The sequence below is a fragment of the Ciona robusta genome, chromosome 6 (assembly GCF_009617815.1).
Source record: "Ciona robusta chromosome 6, ASM961781v2".
NCBI lineage: Eukaryota > Metazoa > Chordata > Ascidiacea > Phlebobranchia > Cionidae > Ciona > Ciona robusta.
This window is the reverse complement of record NC_143240.1, coordinates 2,085,466-2,109,631: the sequence shown is the minus strand read 5'-3', so window position 1 is coordinate 2,109,631 and position 24,166 is coordinate 2,085,466. Positions and strand designations below refer to the sequence as shown.

Sequence of the window (24,166 nt, the reverse complement as noted above, 5' to 3'; positions counted from 1 at the left end):
AAGGAAATAATAGGTTTATTAGTAATATAAGATGAGGTAATTTAGCCAGTAGTGCAGCTTTACTTATGGAAAGACCAAGTATGTAAACGGATGTTTTAGCGTGTAAGACTCTGTAATTTAGTTGGTTCAGACTCTAAGATGCATATATACATATTGTGCTTGAAAGGGTTCAAAGAATTAGATTGGGTTTGTAATAGTTTATCAATTTATCATAGCATGAGCGGGCAATGTTGACAGATTTAAATAGAACAGGCGTAATGAAATAGGTGATTTTGTTTACATATTGATTAAACAGTCTGTCCCTTTTGATTTTATTATCTACATGTTTAAAACAGGTTCAGGATGTACGAAAAATAGACCTACAAATGCCAAGCAGTTATGCAACAAAATATTCAAATTTCTCAAATAAGTAAACACAAATCAGGAAGTAGGTATTATTATTATCACCCAGTCTATATACCACATATAAGTAGCAGACAACACAATCAGAAATCAATATATTAGATTCTATATGTGGGTGAGGTCTAGGGGCTTGTGATTTAGACCTGAGTTGGCACATGACTCGAGGAAATCAATAGATTTATGGTTTCTGTTTACAGAGCACACAGGGGTCTTATTGTAAGCTTAATAAATGGCAGATTGTATCCAAGGCTTGTGGTCAATAACAGTATTAAAATCATATGTTACCAATATACACAATGTATTAGCACAATGTAGTGAAAGTGTATGTTGGTGCCTATATCAGCAGTTTCATAAATTCAGCTCTTGATAGGTCTTGATAGGTCTTGAAAACAGTAAGTTTAGCTAAGCCTAATTAACATTATAGAATTAACTAAAATGTTTGAAAATACTTCGGGAGTTCAATATTTTAGATCTAACTCAGGTTTTTACTTAAAATAGTAAACATATATATAAAGGTTTTCCAGCAAGAGTGCAAGACACAGTAAAACAGTTCCTGGATAGCAAATTCCCTGTCTTATTCATTTATATCCATCAAACCTTTGATTTACTAACATAAATTTAAAAAACAAACACGAATCAATTTTTGAAAATACCTTAAAAGGCAGTGTGTCTAACCCATGTATTTTTCTTACATAGGTTCTGATTTAGCTGTTTAAACTTAAAAATCAAAAGTGTTTTATCAAAGACATGTTTAAGAATGTCTGGGACCACAAACTACGAAAGAAGGTCAAGATCACGGACATATACGTCAGGTAACCTCCCAGAAATGCCCGATCAAGGCGAGCTACGACGCTCCCATACCACAAAGCAAGCAAACTATGAGAATGTTGCAATAGAAAAGTACAAGTAAGATGGAATATGATATTATGATTATTTGGTTTTAATAATTGTAAATTGAATGCTTTCATGTTGTAAACCAGAGTAGTGGGGTAATGAGCCAACTTTGGCATAAATTGATGCCCCTGGCATGCCTCAGGGGAAATATAAACAGGAAAATATACTTGTGCACATGTAAAAACACCCACGCAAGCAAAACTGTCAATATATAATGCAGAAACCAGAGTGGCAATTCAAACAACAAGGAAGAAGATAGAACTTAAGGCTTCAGTATAAATGAGATAGTATTACAACTTTAGCTATGTGTATATAGACAGCATGTAACTGATGTAATTTTCTAATTCCTCATATAACAGACAAAAAAAAGACAAATATAACAGACAAAAAACAGACAAAAAAAGGACAAATTGTATAGCTATTTGTGCCATAAAGCAAAAAATGCCAAATTATCCAAAGTGTTAGCGTTTATTATATTTATATGTTTCGTCTAGTTATGCAGTTTATATACAATGAATACTTATGTGAATATAACCATATGCAGTTCAACAAACACAAGCAAAGAGAATATACCAAAGATACCACCCAAGAAAAACAGGCATGCAAGAAATCAGAGCGTAAGTAAAATAGGCAAAACATATTCTCTGGTATAACTGTAATAAATTCTGTGAATCTAACCCTGATCTGGTGCTCATAGAGTAAAAGACTCTTGTGTGAAGAAATGGTTAGAATATGATGCTACAAAATATGTAACAGACAAAAATCCAACAAATTGTATAATATATATATATTGCCTAAATGGCATCGTCAGAATTTTATTCCAATAGAATAATTGGTTGGACTTGATTGAAGTCTGTTACGTACTTCGTAGCAAGAGATTGATTCTCAAATACATTTTGAATTTTACCACCTTTTATTCACAGGACAATTTGCTCTATAAAGCAACTTCTTTTGACACAAATCAACACTTTGACGAAAGTGAAGAAGGTGAGCGATTTTCTAAACTTTTAGGCTGTTTGTGCCAGGCATTTGATTATCCACACTATAGTAGTATCTATGCTTCTGTAATACAAAAATGATTTTTTACACTGCAGGTCTTTATATATCTCATGATGAAATTGATTCATTCCCCACCCCCTCTTTAACAAGAGGCATGAGTGAAGATGTGGCAAGAGTGAAACAAAAGCGTTCAAATATTGCACACAGGGACCAAAGGTGCACGGTGCAAATACCAGGGACACGCAGAGTACAACAACATCGTTTACCACCTAGTGATTCTTACACAGGATTACCCTTATATGCGGGTACGAATAAATAAATGAATGTAATTTATTTGACCTCTGTGGCAGGCAACGACGGTTGATATAGAATGGGTTTCTGTTTCATATAACACACCTAACGCTTACCAGTTGTCACAGATATAACTTTGTGGGTAATTTGTTTTAATGTATGGCTAACGATTCAGACAACCCATAAAGAGCTGTTGAACAAAGAAACTCTGATTACAAACATATTAAACAAAAGAAAGGGGTAAAAAATAGCATTTAAAAACAATTTTATGAGCCATCAATTGCGGCAAAACAGTCTGACAAAACTGACAACAGTCTAGTAGGTAAAAAGTTCGAACATACGGTAAAAAAAGTTCAGGCAACATGGCACGAGGTAATGTTGTATCATAACTTCCTGCTTTATTACCTCCTACTCCATTGTTACAAACAGCAAGCTACAATGAATACATAGTAACCAAATCAAACCACTGCTCCATGGAGGAAATTATTTTGTAATATAAACATAGCTGTTAACATAATAACTGCAATAAATTCTAGAAATCTAACCCTGATCTGGTACTTAAATAGCAGAACAATTTTGGAGTAAAAAATACAGTCAAGATCTGATGCTTTAAAATATGTAACACAAAAATCAAGCAGTGTACAATATAAGAGACATATATTTTTTAAATGGCAACATTTGTCTCTTATTCAAAAAGAAGGTATTAACATACATTGTAATACAAAAACTTAGGTGTTAATAAACAAAGAGGGCCAGGGTCTCCAAGGCTTGAAGCTCCAAGAATCCCAACTCGAAGTTACAGCCCTGATTTATTGGAGGAACCTCAACATGAAGATATATTCGCTTATTCTGACAATGATTTCTCACTACCAACTTCTGGTAAGAATTACATTGGTAATAAATTTAACACAGCATCTCAACCTAGGATTTAGGCCAAAGTTGGTCTATTACCTCAGTAGCTCAGTTGTTCAGTCACTACACTTATATATAAGCCACTGGTATAAATTTATGAATGCAACTTGCATTATCCCCCAGTGGCCGGAAAAGGCGTTCCTTATAACGCAGGTGTTCTGCTTCATACACCTCATGCACACAGTGGTAGAAGCGGCAAACCTTGAACTATAACATCTGGGTTGGAGGCATCAGATGCGCTAACAAACTGTGCCCCAGTGCCTATACACTATAAGTCTATAATGTACCTCTGCTTTATACATCCTGACTAAATTACATCTCATATCACAGGTAATACTTCCCCTCGAGTTATTCAAGACATACCAAATCAAGCAGTATCAGCTAAGCTAGTACAAGACTTGCAGAAGATACGAAACAGAGTTGCAAAGTTCTATAGAAGAATACTCGATCCACAACAAAACCCAACAGCATTAGTTGACCTAAGGACTTTTCTCGGGTAAGGAATTAGCATAATTTTTTACTCTAAAATGAAAACAAAAAATTGAGACCACTGTGAAAAAGTGTCATGATTTAGGCAAAGTTTTTTGTCTACAAGATGTTTCTCTTTACAGGTTAAAGTATTATATGCCTCAATTGTATAAAAAAACATTAAAACTTATCATATTCGACACTAGATTTATGTTATGCATTAAGTAGTTCTACAAGACTAACGATAAACTTGTAAGAGCTTTCAGGAAAAAACACCAATAACAAATAAAAACTTATTTCAATTTGTATGCAATTGGTCTCTCACTAAACTTAAGTATTTGTCGAAATTATGGAAAGGACTAGGACCCCAAACTGACTCCTGGTTATGACAGTTGATTTAACTTTTTAAACTTTAATGTTTAGATTGTCAGAGATATCAACTGTAGATTCCATAATAGAAGGTGTACATGCTTCACTTACTGCTGAGGCTTTGTCTTGCAAAGATGAATCAACTAAAGAGATTTATATTGTTGACTTTTGCAATTTCAAAGACAAATCAGACCTGCGGCGACAATTGATCGACATGTTTGCAAAACCTGGACCTCGTAAGTAAAACCTTGGCTACATGAAACTGAGTAAACTTTCTTCTTTCCCTACAGCTTCAGTGTCTTACCAAGATGTTGATGCAAAGATGAATGCCGTGATAACAGAGTTTAGTGCATTGGTGGAAGAACTAAGAGCTACCAGGAATGAAGCAATTAAAAGTCCTGCACATGCAAGGGCACTAATGCAAGGTACTATGTTAAAATGTAGCTTTTATGAGAATTGCAGGGTCAAATTTGTGGTCAAAAGCTATGTATATATATGTTTGGTGCTGAATGTCAATTTATTATGAGAGTCTTTTTGTATTCCAAACACGCATGGGAGCTTTCTTATACACGAGACACACACACAGCATTCAAACCCTGTTACACTTCATGCTCACTGTTCAGTTAAAACTGTTGTTACCTCTTGTTTAGGATAACTTAACAATTAAAATAAATCTATCTAACAATGTGTTTTTTAAGCTTCAGGACATGAATGCGAAGGATTGGTCCGAACGCTAAAAGATAATAAGCTGTGGATAAGATGGGGTACGCCTACTTATCTACCCCCATTGTCACATCTATACATGCATAAACATCCACCCTCCTATGAGGTAACAATACTCATTGTTTTGCTGCTATAACTACCAGGCACAATGTAAAACCTGTCTATTTTTTTTCCTGACAAAAATCATGACCGATACTTTGCACAATTGTTTTATTGAAAGCCCATGTAAATTTGTTTGGACCAGAACAAAAGTTTAATTTAAATAGACTGTATTGGCTGTATATTGTAGTAAAAAAAAGTGTTAATTATAAAACAAGTCTGCACAATTTACCATAATATGCAAGTAAAATCATTCTTTGTTTGACTTAATTTAGTAACAAGAATATTTTAATGGTAATGGGCCAACTCTGGTCTAAATCCCAAATCTTCTGATGTGCATTGCCATAGGACTTCACACATACAAAATAAAGTTTTTTTTTTTTATTATTTTAGACAAGAAAGGCTGTGACAATCTCGTACATAGCAGAAAGAAAACGTTCGGTGCCAGAGTTAGTAGGTTCAGTTTCCAGTGTTGAGAGTTTGTGTCCTCCAATATATGGAAGGGTGAAGTGTGAAGGTTCAAATGAAATCAAATGGCAGGTAAGATACAGACACAGCGATTATAACAAACTTATGGGACCCTTTGACTCTCTAACTATACTATGTATATTGACTCTCTAACTGTACTATGTATTAGAATGTCTGTTGAAAAGAGTAAACATTTTTGATAGCCTATGCACAATTGCCAAGAGTGACTTTGCAAAAAACAAAGAAACATTCCGTATACTTTACTTCAAGGAAACAGAAAGTATCATATTTTTTTAACTTATACAATTTTTAGTAGCCATATGCCAGTTACTGATCACAACAGCATTTTACACATGAAAAGCTAACCATAAAACAGCTACACTGTTGTTCTACATCCAGTACACAACATCCACAGGTGACTGAGTTTAATGAGGCGAGTCACAAGTTTGAGAACCGAGAATGTAGTTTACCTTCCTGGTTAGAAGACGACAACCCTGCAAGAGCTGTTCTTAATTCATCTAACAGGTACTACTACATACAAAAACACAAAAAAAATATATTATAGGTATGATCAAAGCACTGTTCTGAAAAAATCAATGGATATATTATGCGAAATAAATAAAAAATATTTGCATAGGCCTATCACAAAATGTTTGTATAAACATTTATTGATTTATGGTTATCCCATGAAAAAAAGTCAGCTTTTTAAATTCTTATCATAGATTTGTTCTAAACCCAATGTATCATTTTTATTCACCCCCATCTGCTCTGCCAAGCTGAAAACCTATGTACAAAAAGGCAAAATAATCAAACGTTTTTTCTGACAGATCTTCATTTTCAATTGGAGCTCACCCCTACTCACTGTATACTGTGTATTTGGTTGTAATTAAAGATTTTACAATAAATGAAGATGCAAAGCTTTATAGAAGCAGAACTGGCAAAGATAACTGGGCTACTCCTTCTAAATATCAGGTAAGAACTCTTTATGATGTCCATTTGTCCACAAACAAATCAAATCCACACTATTTATATAACAAAAGTACTGTATAAAGTTGCTTCTATACAAAAAATGCACATCGGGTTGATGGAATTGATTCAAATACATCTAGTTCTAAGTTCTGAACACGCAAAGTTAAACAAGTTAGATTTATCTGTGACTGTGTTATAAATTTCTAAACTTTGCTTTTTTTGTTCAGTTTTACATTGGAACCTCCAGCACTGGTGTAATGTTTAAACTTGTCCGGGGTTCTGACTCTCATTGCGAACGAACTCGAAACGTGCTGCAAGATGTGGCAGAGTTACGACATTTCCGCTGCTATGAAGGTTGTGACTTAATAGAGGTGGGTTTATGATACAATAATCATAACAGACAAAGGAAGTTCATGCTCCACCTATGACCTGACATGGCTGTCTGTTTATCACAACACACAAACAGAGTTATATTTTACGAAATAAAGAAGTTTAACACATAAGACTGTACTGTAACTAATCTACAGTAACACCTAACAACTACAAAAAACAACTGTAGCTAATGTACAGTAACAAATATAAATCAAAACTGTAGCTAATCTATATTGAGTGACAACTATAACAATAAACATGTTGTCCAGAATTGCATCAAGTCTATACTGCTAAACTGATTGTCTTTTTTCTAACTGTATTAACGCTTTGTCACTGTAGGCAAATTTAGCTCTGTCTTGGATTCGGCAGCAGCCGAGAGCTGTTTTTGTTCTCAATTCTTTTCTTGCTCAAAATATGTCCAACTGGTCCCTGCAAAAGAAGAAACCGTTCCATGAGAGAATGCTATCTCTTGCTAGCCATTTAGCAGAGGGTAAAAAACTGGGTGGAGACTTGTATGATATGCGGTATGGTATGAATGGGACTTCTACTATTCAAAATGACGAATGGTAGTTTACTCTGTACATGACATATCAATGATAACACAAAACTGAGCATGTTAGACAATGTAAAATATTTTGCTCCTACTACTTCCAGGCATTATGTGTTTTACTTTTTATGCAACTAATTTTCTCGCACAATAAAGTTATTGTGCTGTCATGCGGAGAAACATAAGTTTTCAAATAAAATCGATAAAATTTATTGTTCCAGAAGATCAGTTATATAAAGAATGTCAAATATTTCTATGATCTAATTGTTGGTACTCCTGCAACTGTATTGTTGATTACAGTTATTAAATACCTGTAGATCTAATTCAGTGTATAACAGCATATGTTGTTAAAACACAAATGAAATGCCTTGTATACTATTAAGTGGTGCAACCATTTTAGGCAACTTTAAGGCTTTGTAAATATGAGTGACAACTCTAAGTATCACTTTAAGCGCATATACCTGTTTTAACAAGTGCTTCTTAAACTTTTCTATTATGTTTTGCATGGCAATCACTTTCACATTTTTTTACAACTCACAAGACATCTTAAATCCAAAAACAATTAACACAACTAAAATTTTCACCTAAAACTTAATCATACATAATATAGTCAAATGGTACAACACTATACAGTATGAAAGAGCTTTAATCTTGTACCATTTAAACTGCTTTAAACAACACCTATGAGACTACATTTATGAATTATGACCACTGTTCTAAGTCTTGGACTATCAATTTGATTACAGCAGTTACTTTTTACACTATTATACATTTGTTGGTGTATGTTTTCCACCCTACTCTATCTGTTGTCAAAATCATCCCAAATTAAGTTCCACCAATAATAAACACTGCTTATAAATGAATCTGAATAGTAGAATACTGCTTTGACAATTGTGCATACAGAACACTGGCATATAACAAGGTGTTAGTGCTAATACAAACAACAAGACTATTAATACAAGTGCAACTTATGGTGCAAACATAGGCACTGGAGTGACACATGGAACTAACATATGGTATTTATGGTGGTATTAAGGCACTGAAATTTGTTACTTTTACGTTTATAAAAAGCTAAACGCTCCGCAATAATTCTGGTATACGCATACCACAACGCTGGTTATTTGGTTAATTTGCGCCGATAATATCAGTCATTTTATGCTTTTGCCAATAACCGGTAAATCACCAAAAAATATGATTGGCAAGCCGATAACTGGTTGTGCCCTATTAGGCTCCTACCTTTTCGTAAAAAAGAGGGTTCTCTTTACACCACATCCTATATTAATAAACCTTTATAAGCTATTATAGGCAGAATCACCAATTTACAATTACTATGTGTACCCAGACTATTCACATTCTAAGCAAAGGCCCTATTCTATTCCTACATATGACCCATTGAGTGTACACCTTGCATGCCCATGTTAGGTGCCTATTAATGCTTAAATTAAATCCTTACAGTATGTATTCGGACTATTAAGTAATATTTATACTTTATACAAAAAGCAAGTGTTTGACTAACCACCATCATCACTTGCGCCTTCTTCTTCATCAGAAACTGCCGTTTGCCACCATTCTTCACTAAGGTTGTCGGCCATCTTGAAAAGTTATACAATGTTTGAAAACTACTTTGCCCTATACAGTCAACCTAATAAGTAAGGAGATGTTTTTAGGTTGAGTCAAACAAACACAAAATTTGTACACAGCCAAAAATTGATCAAACACAAAAAGCATTATGAAATGAAACTGAAATATGGGTTTTTAAAGTGAATTACATTTAAAATGTCAACTTTTACTTTGCAGAAGGAAACTTATCTTCTCCATAAATAAATGTAAACCAAAACATTACCAGTATACCTGATAGAAAACAAGTAACTAGCTAAAACAAAGCTACCAAAAAAAAATAAACATATAGTACAACTGCACACCGGTTTAAGGTTACCAAAAAAACATTAACAAAAGTAATTAATTAGTTTAATTTTCTGATTTTGTCGTTGTATAAAGTTTTGTGTGAAGCTCCCCTTTTTTAGGTGGGATCTCAGGTATGGATAGATCAGGTCTGTACCACATATGAACACTGTGTGAGCCCAGGAACATTGCTATGAGGGAAGAAGATACTGTTTTCAGGTAGAATGGCCAAGAAACACCATAAGGCATGATGTGGTGGGTATGCAAAATTATACAGTTGGAAAATAAATCAAACAAAAGGTTTTGCTTATTAAATGAACAGAAAGTGTTTTTGGATGATTTTTAATTTTAGGCCTAAATTTCTTTACGCAAGTTCAAGCTAAAAAAACTGTTTAAACTTATAATAAAAGTAAATTATTGATTTTTTCAAAGGGAATTTATTTAAATTAAGTGTTTAATGCAGTTTAAGACAAGCCAAATATATGCTTATTAATTTTCACAGTTTTCTTTTGCTTTGATTGCTTCTTGAAATTTCTCTTCAATTATTCTCTGCTTGTATTCTTTTTCTGATCTATTTCTTCTCCAAACGTCGTAAAATGTTTCACCTCGTCCTGCAGCCGGAACTTTTATCATAACCCACTCCACAGACGCTCCAATGGCAAAAAACAGTGGAACGAATTTGTATGGGCTTTGTCTTTTTATTGGGTAGTAGTAAAGAAATGTCTGGACCAGTCGACCAATAAACGTCATACTAGAAACAATTCATACTTTACAACTCTAAAATGGGCCAAATATGTTTAAAAATCAGGTTTTGTTACTAGAATATTACAAAAAGTATTAGCCGTATTTGTTTTAAGTATTTGTGGCTCCAGACCGAGGTTATGGTTTATATTATGTACTACTGGCTTACTCATATACTCAACTGCATTTTTACATAATACATTTGATAACTGTTCTGTTTTGAAACGTTTTAAATGGCTTTTTCTTAAACACGTGAAAATAAACAAGCCAAATCTTCGAACGCGGGAAATCCCCGCGGTACTTAATAGAAATGTCACACATTTTCATAAAAAACTTATAAAACGGGGGAGTAATATTTAGGTCACAAATCAGTGTACTCATTCCAGCTTTTTATGTGTTTAAGTTATCATCGGTCAATTTCCATAAAGTAGCCTGTCCGATTTTAAATAAACCTTTATAAACTAACTAAATCGGACATGACGTATTTTTCAGTCAAATCTAAATAAACACTTCGTTACCGTTATTTTCTACGTACATAAAAGTTAGAATCATCCAAAATATAGACAAACAAATTAAAACATCAATGCAAAGTAAATTTTAATACCATGAATTCTTACTCGAATGAAAAAACACTTTATCGGCAGCTGTTAAACTAACATGCACTAAAATCGACATAATTGTAAAATTTTGCAGTGTTTTAGTAAAAAATAAAGCAGGGCCAACTGGTAAACACTAAATACTGTGTTACTGCAATATACCAACTTGATTTAAAAGTTAAATCACGTTTCTGATTTGAAGAAGTGGTTTTAAAACATCTTTTTAGGCGGTGGTTATATAATTACAATAAATTATGTACAAAACGGAAGGAACGAGAAAAATAGGAACATTCGTATCATTTCAAACAAAGTACTTGTGCAGTCATAATGCGACTGAGGTCAACTCAGTCGAAAGTCTTAGGATAGAACAGTATACAGGCTACGCTGTATGTTTAAAGTGGAAGTTAGCATTCGTGTGTCTCCTTGCGAGACTCTAGTAACACTCGTGTACATTCAGTTTGGTTGGTGCGGCTTTCATTCTCCGTCTTTGCCTGGTAATAAAAACAATATCGTTACGGTATGTAAAAGTAAGATATATTTTCTTTTAGTTACGTTTATAACATTGATAGCATTTGTTGTAGTCTAGTTATAGCAAGGGTATTAATACACTTTAAAATGTGGCGCATTCATACACCTGATGCACACTGTCAAGTTATATAGTAGGGTGGGAAAGGATGGGACATCTTTTCATTCTGTTTTTTCGTCCCATTTGGTAGTAACGTTTAATAATTATAAAACCGTATCCCCATACACATAGAGTATAGACCGCTGTTCATTGTTTGAAACACGATCAGAATATTTGAATATAACATACGAAAGGTGTCCCATCTTCCCTTACAGTACTATAACATGTATGTCCTATACAAGTATGGAGTGTTCATACACCTCGTACTCACTGTCGTGTTATAACATTGTAAAGATCAATCTTAAGCTGAAATAGATCAATATTCAAATACAATACGGAAATACGTATATGGTTGCAGATAGTGTTACAGAGAAACGCCCTTTAAACCAAACAAACAGACTGACTCAACATGTTTGAAATAAATCAAACGTGTAAAAGTAAACTTATGATTCATGCTGTTAACATACTTAGCATGAAACATTATTGTTTGGTGATTTATAAATGTAAACAAGGACATGACGAGTAATAGATTCTCTGTAAACAGATAAACAATCTTGATATCAACAATATTATTAACACCGTTTCCTATACAGTAAATGTACCTATATGGTGGAGTGAGACCTTTAGCTTTAGCACATGATATCCAAATATTCTGATCGAGTTTTAAATAATTAACAACAGTTTATGGGAGTTGTTATCATACGGTTTTATAACTGTTTGAATGTTCTTTGTTTACTACCGAATGGGACGACAAAATAGAATGAAAATGTCCCATCCTCCCCCACCCTACTCTATAACCGTTTTCCTACGATTCTAAAATACCGTTGTCAATTGTTTAAAACACGATGAGGTTATTTAAATATTGTGTACGAATGTTGTCCAATCTCACCCCACGTTACAATATCAGCGAATTAAACATCTGTACTTGTCAATGAGTGTCAACCGGTAAAAGGGTTAACGACCCGGGCCATCCAGTTCAATACGTTGTTGTGTGCGTATTTTATTGTTGTGGTGGCCAGAAAGTAAAGAGAAACTAGCCACACGTGATCAAACCCCAAAGGATTATATAGCATGTAAACAAATCTGGATTCGTATAGACGATATAGGAATATAGGTAATAAATCCATTTTCGGTTGCCTACTGAATAAATTTAAATATAGTCCTGTATGGAATGGTTACTGTTTATTCGGCATTGATCATGAGACGCATGCGTTGTGAACAAACTATAAATTAATACTTGTTCATTTATTTTATCATTGGCGTGCTATAACATCGGTCGTTTCGCTCTGATTTCCTATATTTCGTTATATCCATTAAATACGCCATTTTTATAGTAATCAAAAGAGTTAAATAGAAAATCTATGTAATAACACTAGTGTTCTGTTTCAAGCGCCTCCTGGCTTAAGGATTTAATTAAGACTCAACTTTTCGCTTGAACTAATGTAATTTAAAACTTGATACACTTACCGGCTCTGTTTCACTGTAACCGTTCGAATCTTTTTGAGATCGTTTTCTAGCTATCTCTCTCAGTGGAAAGGAAAACTTATGCTTTTTAGCATAATCACTTTGTCCGTTACCCGAACCCCCGCCGTGGTACTCGACCTCGCCACCTCCTGAACCTCGGCTCAGTCTTCTTACACCAACAAAGTTGCTCAAGCGTTTGGTGAAATTCTACAATAAAAAATAATTGAATATAGATGTTTAAAAGTATCAAAATTAAATAGGCTGTGTATGTGTCTGAAACGTTAAAATGTATAGAGGGGATGACGCAGTGGTTTGCGCGCATGCCTCTAGACTTCTTGAGTTATAGGTGCAAGGCTTTTAAAACACTACTGCTGCCATTGGGAGAATATGTGTCCTTAGGCAAGAATTTGGTCTAATCCAGTGGTCACTAATAGGCTGTCTAAATTGTTACGAACATAAAACATTCGATAAATTATAAACGTAGCAACTCGCGTAAGCGGGGACGAGGTGTGGAAATCAGAACACCCGTGTTGTAATGAACCACCCGCGTTATAACCCGTACCATAACGATACATCGATTACCCCACCATTCAAGTATGAATAAGTTACTTTCTATTTAAAATTCAGATCAAATTTTTGCGAAGTGTAAAAAATTATCAGATGACATGAAGGTGTCAAAAGTAAATCAAAAACAATTATGATGTATAGTAGGGTGGGGAAAGATGGGACACCTTTTCGTTTAGTTTTCTCTATTCATTTGGTTTTAAACAAAGAACATTCAATGAATTATATAACTGTATCTTCACGACTTCGACAGACCGTTGTTAATTGTTTAAAACACGATCAGGCTATTTGGATACTATGTGTTAAATGTGTCCCATCTTCCCCCACTCTACTATTACTATTGTAAACGTAGTCTGCGACTCGCGTATGCAACTAAATGTTTTTCTACAAACAAGTATAACGTAAAGCGAGACTCAAATGACCGAAATTGAATTTTTCAAATTTTAAAATTCAGATGAAAAATCCGCGAATATTATTTTTGAAATCATTTCTGCAAGAGTTTTAATATCACTGCACAAAATCTTGGCATACTTATCAACGGTGTCTTTCCAAGTGTGCTTATATCGACATTTTGTCACTTAATTTGTTGCCATATTGATTTAAGTGGCCCAATACGTCGGGCAAGATTGGAATTCGTTATTTCTTCATGTGAATTTCTATCTTTGCCCAATTTAATTGAAAAATTAAAACGAACTTCTTATACCTTATAGTGCATTTCTCAAAATCGTATGCTCTTAATGTTTTTTTTTGTTAATAATTTATATTTTATTTTATGCAAATTTGTCCAGCCTAAATTGAGGTACAAGTGTATAGCATTACGTGATAAAGCTTTTTTGATAGTTTAACACGAAAGGAAAACTTTATGGTACTTATATTGTATATTGTATGTCAAAATGTACAAACGCTAATTTAATCTTTTAAATATTCTTTGTTTACTTTCATACGGTACGAAAAGAGAATGAAAACGTACTATCCTAAACTGCTATATCTTATGGGCTATTAAAACCTTATCGGTTACAATTGGAAGGGTATTAATAGTAAACAATCAGCGAGATATATAAACGAAAATCACCGTATAAAAATGAATGTAGCTTATTTATCCTCGCGTGACGGGGCAATAAGAGCCGTTATAACTCGCTATGTATTGTTTCATACACCTCTTGCCCGCTTACGAGTTACCGCGTATGTAACTTAGTGGGTGATTTTAATAATTGTTAGGTGTTCTGTTTTAAATAAGCTTCTTACCTGGTGGTCGCCACTATGTGTTCCGCCCTGTTGGTGTACTCCAGTCGCCATGCTTCCTTTGCGACCCATTCTTCTGCGAGCCATTGCTACACTATCCCGAAACCTTGTTGTGAAGTTATGACTCAAGAAGCTGTACAGTATCGGGTTGATTGCGGCGTTGGAGAAACTAAACGCCACAAGAAAATGCTCGATTCCGTAGCAAGGGGTCACAGAAAGGTCAAGTCCTAAAAAATTATAGAAATATAATCATAATACAGTACTGTGGGTAAGATGGGCTACTGTTAGCACCTGAATCCCATACTTTTTTTATCTTGTTTTAAATATTTAATAACGCTTTTTTAGAATAAAGGGCTTTATGTACATAAATCTGTAAATAATTTTTGTTTACTACCAAATGGGACGAGAAAAGATACTATAAACATGTTTCATCTTATTCCTTTGTAGATAAGAGAAGAACTTGTTACCATATGCATATAAAGAAGAGCTGGGGGTCATAATAAAAATCAATTCCAAAATGACGTAAAAACACAACAAACATACAAAAAAGGCTCAATTTTAGCCTAAAAAAAGGCTCAAAAGTCCCAAATACTTACCTCGTATCTTAGCCAATGTAAAGAGATGGTTTGGCAGCCAACATACGACGAAGCATACCACTAGTACAGCCACCATACGTGTTACACGCTTCCTCATGCTTATAGTACGTTTCCCAGTCATGTTTGCAATCTTGTCTTCGGATGTTTGGAGCCGTTTTACAATCATTACATAACTGATTGCTGGTATAAAAAAAAATATTAAAAAACGAAAATATTTAGTATTTTTGTTATAAATTTACTTTAATAGTCCAGCGCCGTGGCCTAAAAGGTACCAGATTCGATGCTAAATAGTGGCAAGACTATATAAATGTGCTAATGTTGTCTCATCTTACCCCATAGTACTATAAACTTACTTATCACTATAAAAGGTAGAACAAATCCAACGACAAAATCAACCACAAGCCATGTTTTGTACACCTTCTTCTGATGTTTATGCGAACATGTGTATTCATGACTTTGATTGTTGCCAAACAGAAAGCTATCGTTGGTGTTAAACAGTGATTCCCGGCCTCTGTTGTAGTCGTGATTGTAAACTGGAAACACTGGCTTGCTCGTGGCGTCTACAGTCTCGGTCTCGAAGTTATCGTCTGTAAAGAAGTTAAAATATTGAAAAAAAGGTTGTTTATTCTCTCGTGGCGGGAAAACGACAGTCGTTATACCACCGGATTTTCATTGCATACACCCCGTACGTATCTCGGTATCTGCATATACCAGCTACCATGTAGATAACTCTTTAGATTAATGTTTTTATTGTGCAAGTATTAACATAAGAAAAAAAATTGGATCGGAGGAATTGCAGTTAAGTAATTTGCCCAAGAACACACACGCCCACAATGGTATACAGTAGCGTTCTATGTCTCCCCGTTTTTTTGGCGTGTATCGCCGTATAAGACATCACCCATATAGAAACAAATTACAAGTTAATAAACCTACGTAATGTGAACACATGTCTAATAAACAGCAGTCATGAGCAATATCAGAGACCTAATAAACATAATAAAACAAATTGTGTTAATATTTGACATCGGACGTGAACTCTTGATGTGTTATGTACTGCCAATAACAAGCAGTGCAATATATTTAATTACAATTCAATATAGATCTGTAGGGTGGGGGGAGATAGAACATTTTTATTCTATTTTCTCGCCCCGTTTGGTAGTAAACAAAGAACATTCAAAGAATTATAAAACCGTATCCTCACGACTCCTATATAGACTATTGTTTAAAACACGGTCATTTAGATATTATGTGCCCAAGGTGTCCCGTCTTCACCCACCCTACTATATTTAATTACAATTCAATTTAGAACTGTGTGTGACATTACCTTGAGCGGTGACCCCATCGTCAGTGAAAAGACCTTCATCAAAAGCTGTGGTTGATTCAATTTCGGGTACAAGTTCATAGTCAGAAGCCCTGTGATGAATATTGATTTAACAAACATTTATTGGTCGTAATATTAGTGTATCTGCAAGTACAAGAAGCAGTAGGGCACCAGTGGTATTCCCGCAAGGATAAATGAGCCATTATATATTGTACTCCATGCACAAGTAATGTGAAATGCATATACATGTATATATACACAAATACACATTGTATATACATTTTGTATTGCGCTTTTTTAAATTTGAGTACAATTTGGATTTTGGAAACACAAGATAACGTTTTAAGTCTTTTGGATGGAGTTGTTTAGTTAAAGAAAATTAAGTTACATATGTACACCACATAATAATCGTTTTATAGCGACTGCTGTTGCAAACCACGCAGAATAAATAAGGCTCCATTCCTATACATTTATTCATTTATTTATTAAAAAATTTCGTTGGTTAAGATAAGTTATTGAGGCCAGGTACTATTACTTCCACTTACACAAAAATATAAGTTTCCGATTCATTAAACTTCACATAACCAGGGAACATGAGACGGCAGATGGTTCGGTCTACCACTTTCTCTGTACGAGCATACATTAGTATTGGTATGGTCATGCAACCTGCTGCCAGCCATACAACAAGGCATACGATCATCGTACGTCGCCGTGTTCGGAGCTGGAATAAAACAGGGTTATACAAAATAGGAATATTGTAAAATAATGAGGTTTTTAAAATGGAAAGACATTAAAACCTTCTTAGTTAAAATGGCACTGCTACGCTTTAGGGCTAAAGGTAAATTTTTGCAACCTCGTTCGTATCATATACATAGTGCTTGGACGTATATGTGTTTTATAGAAATAGGTTCACGAAGGGACCTTTACGCGACGTCGAAACGTCGGTACGCAAATAAATGCCAGGAGAGCTATTTTAGAAAACATAGCCTACTATTCCTAATTAAATAATAAATTAATATTAATGTCAGTATTGCCTGCTATTTAAAATAATTTAGTTAGACGAATCATTTCCGAAATTATGATTGTTTTTGAGCTACGGTAAACCGCATTATCAATTCAAAACTGGCAGGATAGAAAATTCCTCGAATTTGGCGGATACTTAATTCAATGTAACGGGTAATTGGATTACACGACTGCATTAAAACAACACCTGAAACTTAAGTAAACAATTGGAAACGGTAATTTCTCTGGCTAAAACAAAATAAAAAGAATAATAAATCTTCAGACCTTGTTAAGCATAGTTCGATTCTCCAAGAGACGTTTTGTCGATATAATGATTTGAAGTTTGTATTTTAAATCATTTTATTTAAAAGAACCTAAACCGCATATGTTACTTCGTGGTTATTGAACTGTTTTTCGGAAGTTTTTAGAAAAGTTTCAAAATAGCTCTTCGTGGGTGCGAAGGCGTCATGGTAAAAAAAACGGAAACAAAAAAAAGGAAAAAAATCTTTTTGAGGACTTCGAATTCTGAACTCAATTCATAGCAAACGGTCAGGCGAAATCAATTGATTTATAAAATATATGGTTTGAAAAACTTCTCGTTTTATTATAACTTGAACAGTTTGATAATTAAACAAAAATTACCTAAGCACAAAAATACAGTAATGTTTGCACTTTTCCAATTTAAAATAAAAGACCGAACACGTTTTGAAACAATTAAATAACAATTCCATTGAACAGATACACCAGGCAATATAATGGTCGTTATATTTAACTTATAGTGTAGGCCCTTTTTAAACAACTAAATCTTCACGTGTTTTCCTAGTAAAGTATACAATCTAACTTTGTAATTCAATGCATTAGATAGTTTGAAAAGTGCCAGGACAATTTGTAATCAAATTTTTCTGTATCATCATAAACATGTGTATATACAAACACGTTCGTCTATGAATAATGAACATAATACAGTTTGTTATTCGATTCCGTATGTAGTGTATATACATCCTAATTGAAGTCAACAGGATAAATAAAGGACAGTCATTTGTTTATGCAAAAGGATGTTAAATTAGGTGAGTCATACATTGTAACCAATACAAACATATAACTACAATACAAGGTACATATGCATAAGTATATGCAAACAAACAAACAAATGTTAAGAATCGTAAAGAAGAATTTCCTTGGTTAACGGAATTTCATAAACGTGTGCAATTTCATTAAAGCTGACCTATATAGTTTACCAGTATAGATGTGAGTTTTTATTAGGGTAAACTATATTTGTTGTTCTATTTTGACATAAAGAGACGGTATATAAGAAATAAGATGATTTGCTTTCAAATGTGACACATACAATATACAGAATGTTTAAGTTATAATACATAAGTTTCATTCATTTATATCTGCACACCGTTCAGAAAATTTGATTCTTTATACGTAATAAAAAATTTGATTGTTTAGCTTGCGCTGCTACGCCAAGATGCAAATATCACGTGTCCTACAATACATCCGAACGTGATTGGGCTAAGAAACACAGCGTTTGTGACGTAACAATGAATGCCGATACGTGTGCGCCGGATGCACGCTTTCTTCCGGTTGCAAGAACGTGAAGTGAAACAACGACTGCGCGCGGTAATCGATGTTTCGGTCAGTATTATGACGTAATAAATCATGGTGGCCATCGGCCAACCAACACAAAAGAAATGTTGTTGTTTTTTGAAAGGCGTTATTCTGTTTCCGGTAAAGATCAAAAACATGTTTGATCACGATTTGAGTTGCTGAGTTTCGTGCGCGCTCATATCACGATAATTGAACGCATTAAAAGTGCTTGCAAAATAACAATGTTTCGCAGAATACAGCCTATAGGTGAACTTTGTATATTACGCAACAAAAACATAGTTTTAAATGTTAATTACATCGGAAAACGAAGTGCAAATTTGTTTATTCCTTAAAATTACCTACATTAAGTGATTTGTAGATGTTTTTTTTAACACGTAATTTGCTGAATGGTAAACAAATTAACTTGTATACCGACAACAACAAAATCCACGTTTTTAACGATTGATTGAAAACAGCTTTCGTTCAAATTCAGTTATAACGCCATGTTGATAGCCAAATATCGTACGCCATTTCTTCTTAATACCTAAATCACCATTTAAAGTGTTTGACGGTTATAGTAAAAGTTGTATCGATTTTATTGACTCATAACGGGGCAGTAAATTCAGTTTCGAAAACTGGCTTACAAAAAGTTGGCTATTAATTGATGCTTAGTATAAAGTTCGCAAAACGGTAGAGCCCTTATTAAGCCATAAGTGCTTTTCTGCTTACATGTATATGAAGAAAAATTGATCTAAAGTTTGTTTTCTACAACGTTTTCGTATTTTAAATCGGCATGCCGTCATGCCTCGGATTTATACCGAATTTCGTACCAAAGTTTTTCGTCCAAGAATGCATTTATACAACAGATAAAGTTTTAATTGGCCTGCTATCATGCTAAAATTGAAGGGGGAGCGGAAATTCATGAATAAATTAAACAAAAAGCATCGTAAATGTGCTCACCTACGGTTTCATTCATTGATTTAGGCGATAGTCTTATTAAAGGGTCAATATACATTAAAAATCATGGCTGCTAGCAAAGTTATATTGACACGACTGTCTGCATTAATATTTATAATCTGAGATATACACCTTAACTTTAGGAAGGTAATTGAGGAAACTTTCCATGGCTATATAGCATGCTGGGAATCAGCCTTTAACGTCATGGCATGAACGAATATGCTATAGCACGAAAAGTTTGGTAATATATCTTATGTTCACCGTCAAGTTATACCATGTGTACCCTTTTATACACCGGAAATGCATGATGTGATTTCTACGCACCAAATGCCCGCTGTCGAGTTATAACATATAGGTGTCTTCTCATACAATAAACATATGTGACGTTGTGTTTATACACCTCATGCGCACTGTCAAGTTATATCATAGGTGTCTTCTTATGTTTCAGACACAAATGGTGTATTTATATACAGCTCATGCTCACATTACAGTAGTACATATCATATTCTGAAACTCTAACGTTATATTACGAATATAGCATTGTTGTAATAAAAAATCGATGTCCTAAGTCCTAAGACACTTAACTATCAATTCAAAATTCAATTTTGTTCTATTGATCTGTTCAACTTTAATTATTTGCTTTGAAATTGCAAAATCTTGTCAAATCAAATCAAAACAATGTGCAGCATTCTAAAACATGCCACAATAGATACGTCATAATAGATATTATGTGCAATACGAAAGTAATCAAATTTACTTTTGGGAATACAAATGCGAATCAAAAGACAACTGACAGTGACAGTTTGTAGTGCAATACTGTCAGTACATGTGTTAAAATGTTGTAATCAACCTGTCAGCTTATTAGGTTTGGCAGCAGCTCGATGATTTTCTTATTAATAAAACTGAAATACGCCTCAAATCTTTGCTTTAAAAAGTCACTGAAGCAGTTTTACATGAGAAAAAAAAAACAGTTGGTATACTGTACTTATACTTTTCCGAGTTAATTACTAGATTGTTGTAGGCTTTTAAAAATACAAAAAGAAAATACTTAGTATGTTTTTATCGTAAAAAGATTGGTTTGTTGTTATTTTAGTCTCGTCTTGCAATAAAACAAAACCTAGTATCCTAAAATTGACCTTGTTTCGGACGTCGGACTGACAACGTTGTTTATGTAAACCAAGAGATTTGTTTCTACATTGATTCAGTTTGCCATTCGACCGTTTGCCCGGGTCATACAAAACCGCGAACCCCTGAATTTAATTATTAAACACCTAAGAACAGGTTTGCCCTATTTTGTTTAACATGTGTTTTCTGAAAAAGCGCGAAATTGAAATAAAGTTTCTTTAAATTATTACCGCTTTACGTCACAAATCAAATTCGAGTAACCAGAATTCAGCCAATCAAAAGCCATGAACCGCTAGAGCCGTCCATAAAGGAGTCTAATTGGTCCTAAGGGACCGATAAAAGCGTCCACTATGACGTCATAATGCTTACCTGGTGGGACTTTGTGCTGTAAGCTACAGCAACGTAGCGATCGACGCTCATTGCTGTTAGAAAGAAAATCCCAGCGTAGTAACTCAAAAACTTGATCGAATGACACAACGTACATGTGACTGTGGATAAAAACACCTCAATAGTTGCTTGATACAGGAGCGAGAACTCGCGGCTCCAAAATAAACAGCAGTAATTGAATTACACAGCGCCATTATTTAATTACTGAACTGTCGCTACAGTAATCCAGCAGCGTGACCGACTATACTACTAAGCCAATGTCATTGCTGTCCAAGGCGGAATTACGAAACTATTAATAATGTAAGTTACAGATTTTTATGGAACAGCCCATTATTCAACTTTTTTAGTCCCCAGAGAACACACATAAAAGTAGATGGTTTTATAAGTTAAATAGGTAAATTATCTATGGTTGCATAGAAGTCGTGTACTTTAGTATTAATATTTAATGACGGTACTGGAATCGAAAAGCGCAAACTATTTTATTGGGGTCAAGAGAAGGTATACCGAAACTATTGTGGTGTTTAGTGTTAGGTTTCTGGAAAGTATTGTACTAAACTTGATTAGGGATTTAAATCTATTGTGCATCTGAAAATGGTCCAAAAGTCCAGCCCTGTTTTAAAGTACCTTAAAACACATATACATACATGCGCCGAAGGACCAATTCATTGCAACTTTCTGAAGGCCAAAGATTGGCAAAGTCAGTAGCAATGCGCTGTCTGCTATAGCCAGTTGAACGACGTACATAGCGGTCACAGTTTTGCCTGCAAATACAAATAATTCAAGGCAAGACAGTCGTTAGCTTACCTTATACCAGTATTCTGTAGATACCCTCCTTCTGATGTTTTTCGTTGGCTCACGTTAAGCAACATTGAAAACATATCTGAGAAAATATAATAAAACCAGAAAGTTCGCCCTACTTCTGCACTGGTTTTATTATATTATTCTCACAAAGTGTGTATATATATATTTATAATAGTGATGTATGAGGTTCTACGGCCAGGAGACCTGGAATATCAGCTAGAGTTGGCTCAGTGCCTACATTAGCTTTATGGGTGGCTTTGTGTATAATACATACTATTTAATAATGCAGATACAAAATCAACACTAGAATATTAGATTATATACCAGCAGTCAAATATGCAAAAAAAATTCTTTTAAATGGACCAAATACTATCTTTAAGTTTTGCAGGTTTAAAAATAAATATAATATAGTGGGGTGGGGGAAGGTGGGACACCTTTAGCACAAAATATATAAATATCCTGGTCGTGTTTTAAACAAATAACAATGGTCTATGAAAGTCGCGAGGACAAGGTTTTATAATTCTTTAAATGTTCTTTGTTTACCACCAAAATGTACGAGAACATAGAATGAAAAGGTGTCCCATCTTCCCCATCCTACTACACTATATTTTTTATTGGTATAAGGTTATGCCAAAGGGCCCAATATTTAGGTTGTCAATTCGCTCCTAAATAAATATAGTATTGTGGGTGTAAGATGGATACCGTAAGCAGATAATATAATATCCCATATTATCTAATCGTGGTTTAACCAAGCTCTTCAGAGTCATGAAGAAACGGTTATGAATCTCTGTAAATATTCTTTACTACGTAATGAGACGGAAAAATGAAACAAAAACATGTCCCATCATACCCCAACCCACTGCAGCATATACAAAGGCTATTTTAGGACATTAATCGTAATGCTTTGCCTAAATAACCTTGTTAGGCAAAGTAATAAAATTACACACTCAAGGTGTTGCTGCAGAGAATTGATTATCTAATATGAGCATTATAAAGGTGGCATTTAAATTTCAGCATTTTAAAGGGAGAATAAAAAATCCCGAATTACCGATTTCACGTCCAGCGAAGATAACGAAGAAGACAACCCCGTTCGCGATCAGGCCCACAAATGTGATTATTGCGTAGATAATTGCCAGTGTGATCTCCATAGGCTTAATCGCCTTTTTATCGTAGCTCGGGTCTCTACCGTTATAATCGGCTTCGCCATAAACCAATCCTTCGTAACCCTCTGCGTACTCGATGTCGGCAAATATATTTGGATCTCCGTTCCCAATTAAAGATCCCATTTTGTCGCTTTCTTCACCAAGATCAAGATCGTAAAAATCGTCATCATTTGTCTTCAAGCCGTCGCCTACGTCAGAAGCTACGTCATCACCGATTCCGAAATCAAGCCCATTCCCGGCTACGTCATTGCTCGTTACGTCATCAAGCGAGTTGCTGTCACCCGTCTCTTGGGCATGGTTAGGAGCTAATAATAACAACAAGAGTAGCAGTGTAAAAATAAACACCGTTTTCATAATGCGGCTCAATGCGCTCTGGAAAGGGTAAATGTGAAAGATTAAATACTTAGCAAATAAAAGTACGTCTTAAGCCTTTAAAACATTGTACAGAAGATAAAAGAAATTAAACATACGTATTGATGTATTTATAAACCTTTTAGAATCTCTAACATTTGAATTGTTACATGTGTAAAGATATATAGTAGGGATATGCGACACCTTTAGCACATACTATCCA

General features: G+C 34.4%; 3 protein-coding genes across 4 annotated transcripts in view; 1 reads left to right on the top strand and 2 right to left on the bottom strand.

Moving 5' to 3' along the window:
* LOC149734838 (protein CMSS1-like) overlaps nucleotides 1-9,909 on the bottom strand; it is a 42,453-nt gene extending 32,544 nt beyond the window's left edge. Inside the window, exon 1 of the mRNA XM_089879728.1 lies at nucleotides 9,030-9,909. Within this exon, the coding sequence (XP_089735854.1) occupies nucleotides 9,030-9,105 (76 nt within the window). The 5' untranslated portion in view covers nucleotides 9,106-9,909. The remainder of the gene's footprint in view (nucleotides 1-9,029) is intronic.
* LOC149734839 (uncharacterized) lies at nucleotides 1,100-8,375 on the top strand. Its single transcript, XM_089879710.1, has 14 exons — nucleotides 1,100-1,308; nucleotides 1,841-1,913; nucleotides 2,220-2,283; nucleotides 2,391-2,600; nucleotides 3,319-3,465; nucleotides 3,829-3,994; nucleotides 4,390-4,571; nucleotides 4,626-4,760; nucleotides 5,034-5,164; nucleotides 5,551-5,697; nucleotides 6,041-6,150; nucleotides 6,453-6,597; nucleotides 6,822-6,965; nucleotides 7,306-8,375. The coding sequence occupies exons 1-14, from the start codon at nucleotides 1,160-1,162 to the stop codon at nucleotides 7,534-7,536; spliced, it is 2,034 nt and encodes a 677-aa protein (XP_089735836.1). The 5' UTR covers nucleotides 1,100-1,159; the 3' UTR covers nucleotides 7,537-8,375.
* An 819-nt stretch (nucleotides 9,910-10,728) lies between the features above and the next one.
* On the bottom strand, nucleotides 10,729-23,990 carry LOC149734837 (uncharacterized). Of its 2 annotated transcripts, XM_089879713.1 has the most exons (11): nucleotides 23,478-23,990; nucleotides 22,440-22,508; nucleotides 22,273-22,389; nucleotides 21,611-21,729; nucleotides 17,110-17,285; nucleotides 16,568-16,656; nucleotides 15,597-15,830; nucleotides 15,244-15,423; nucleotides 14,651-14,874; nucleotides 12,845-13,048; nucleotides 10,729-11,243 (listed from the first exon to the last, which is right to left on the bottom strand). In XM_089879713.1, the coding sequence occupies exons 1-11, from the start codon at nucleotides 23,944-23,946 to the stop codon at nucleotides 11,157-11,159; spliced, it is 1,968 nt and encodes a 655-aa protein (XP_089735839.1). In that variant the 5' UTR covers nucleotides 23,947-23,990; the 3' UTR covers nucleotides 10,729-11,156. The 2 variants fall into 2 exon arrangements, with proteins under 2 accessions (XP_089735839.1, XP_089735840.1); XM_089879714.1 differs by lacking the exon at nucleotides 22,440-22,508.
* Between the last annotated feature and the right edge of the window lie 176 nt (nucleotides 23,991-24,166).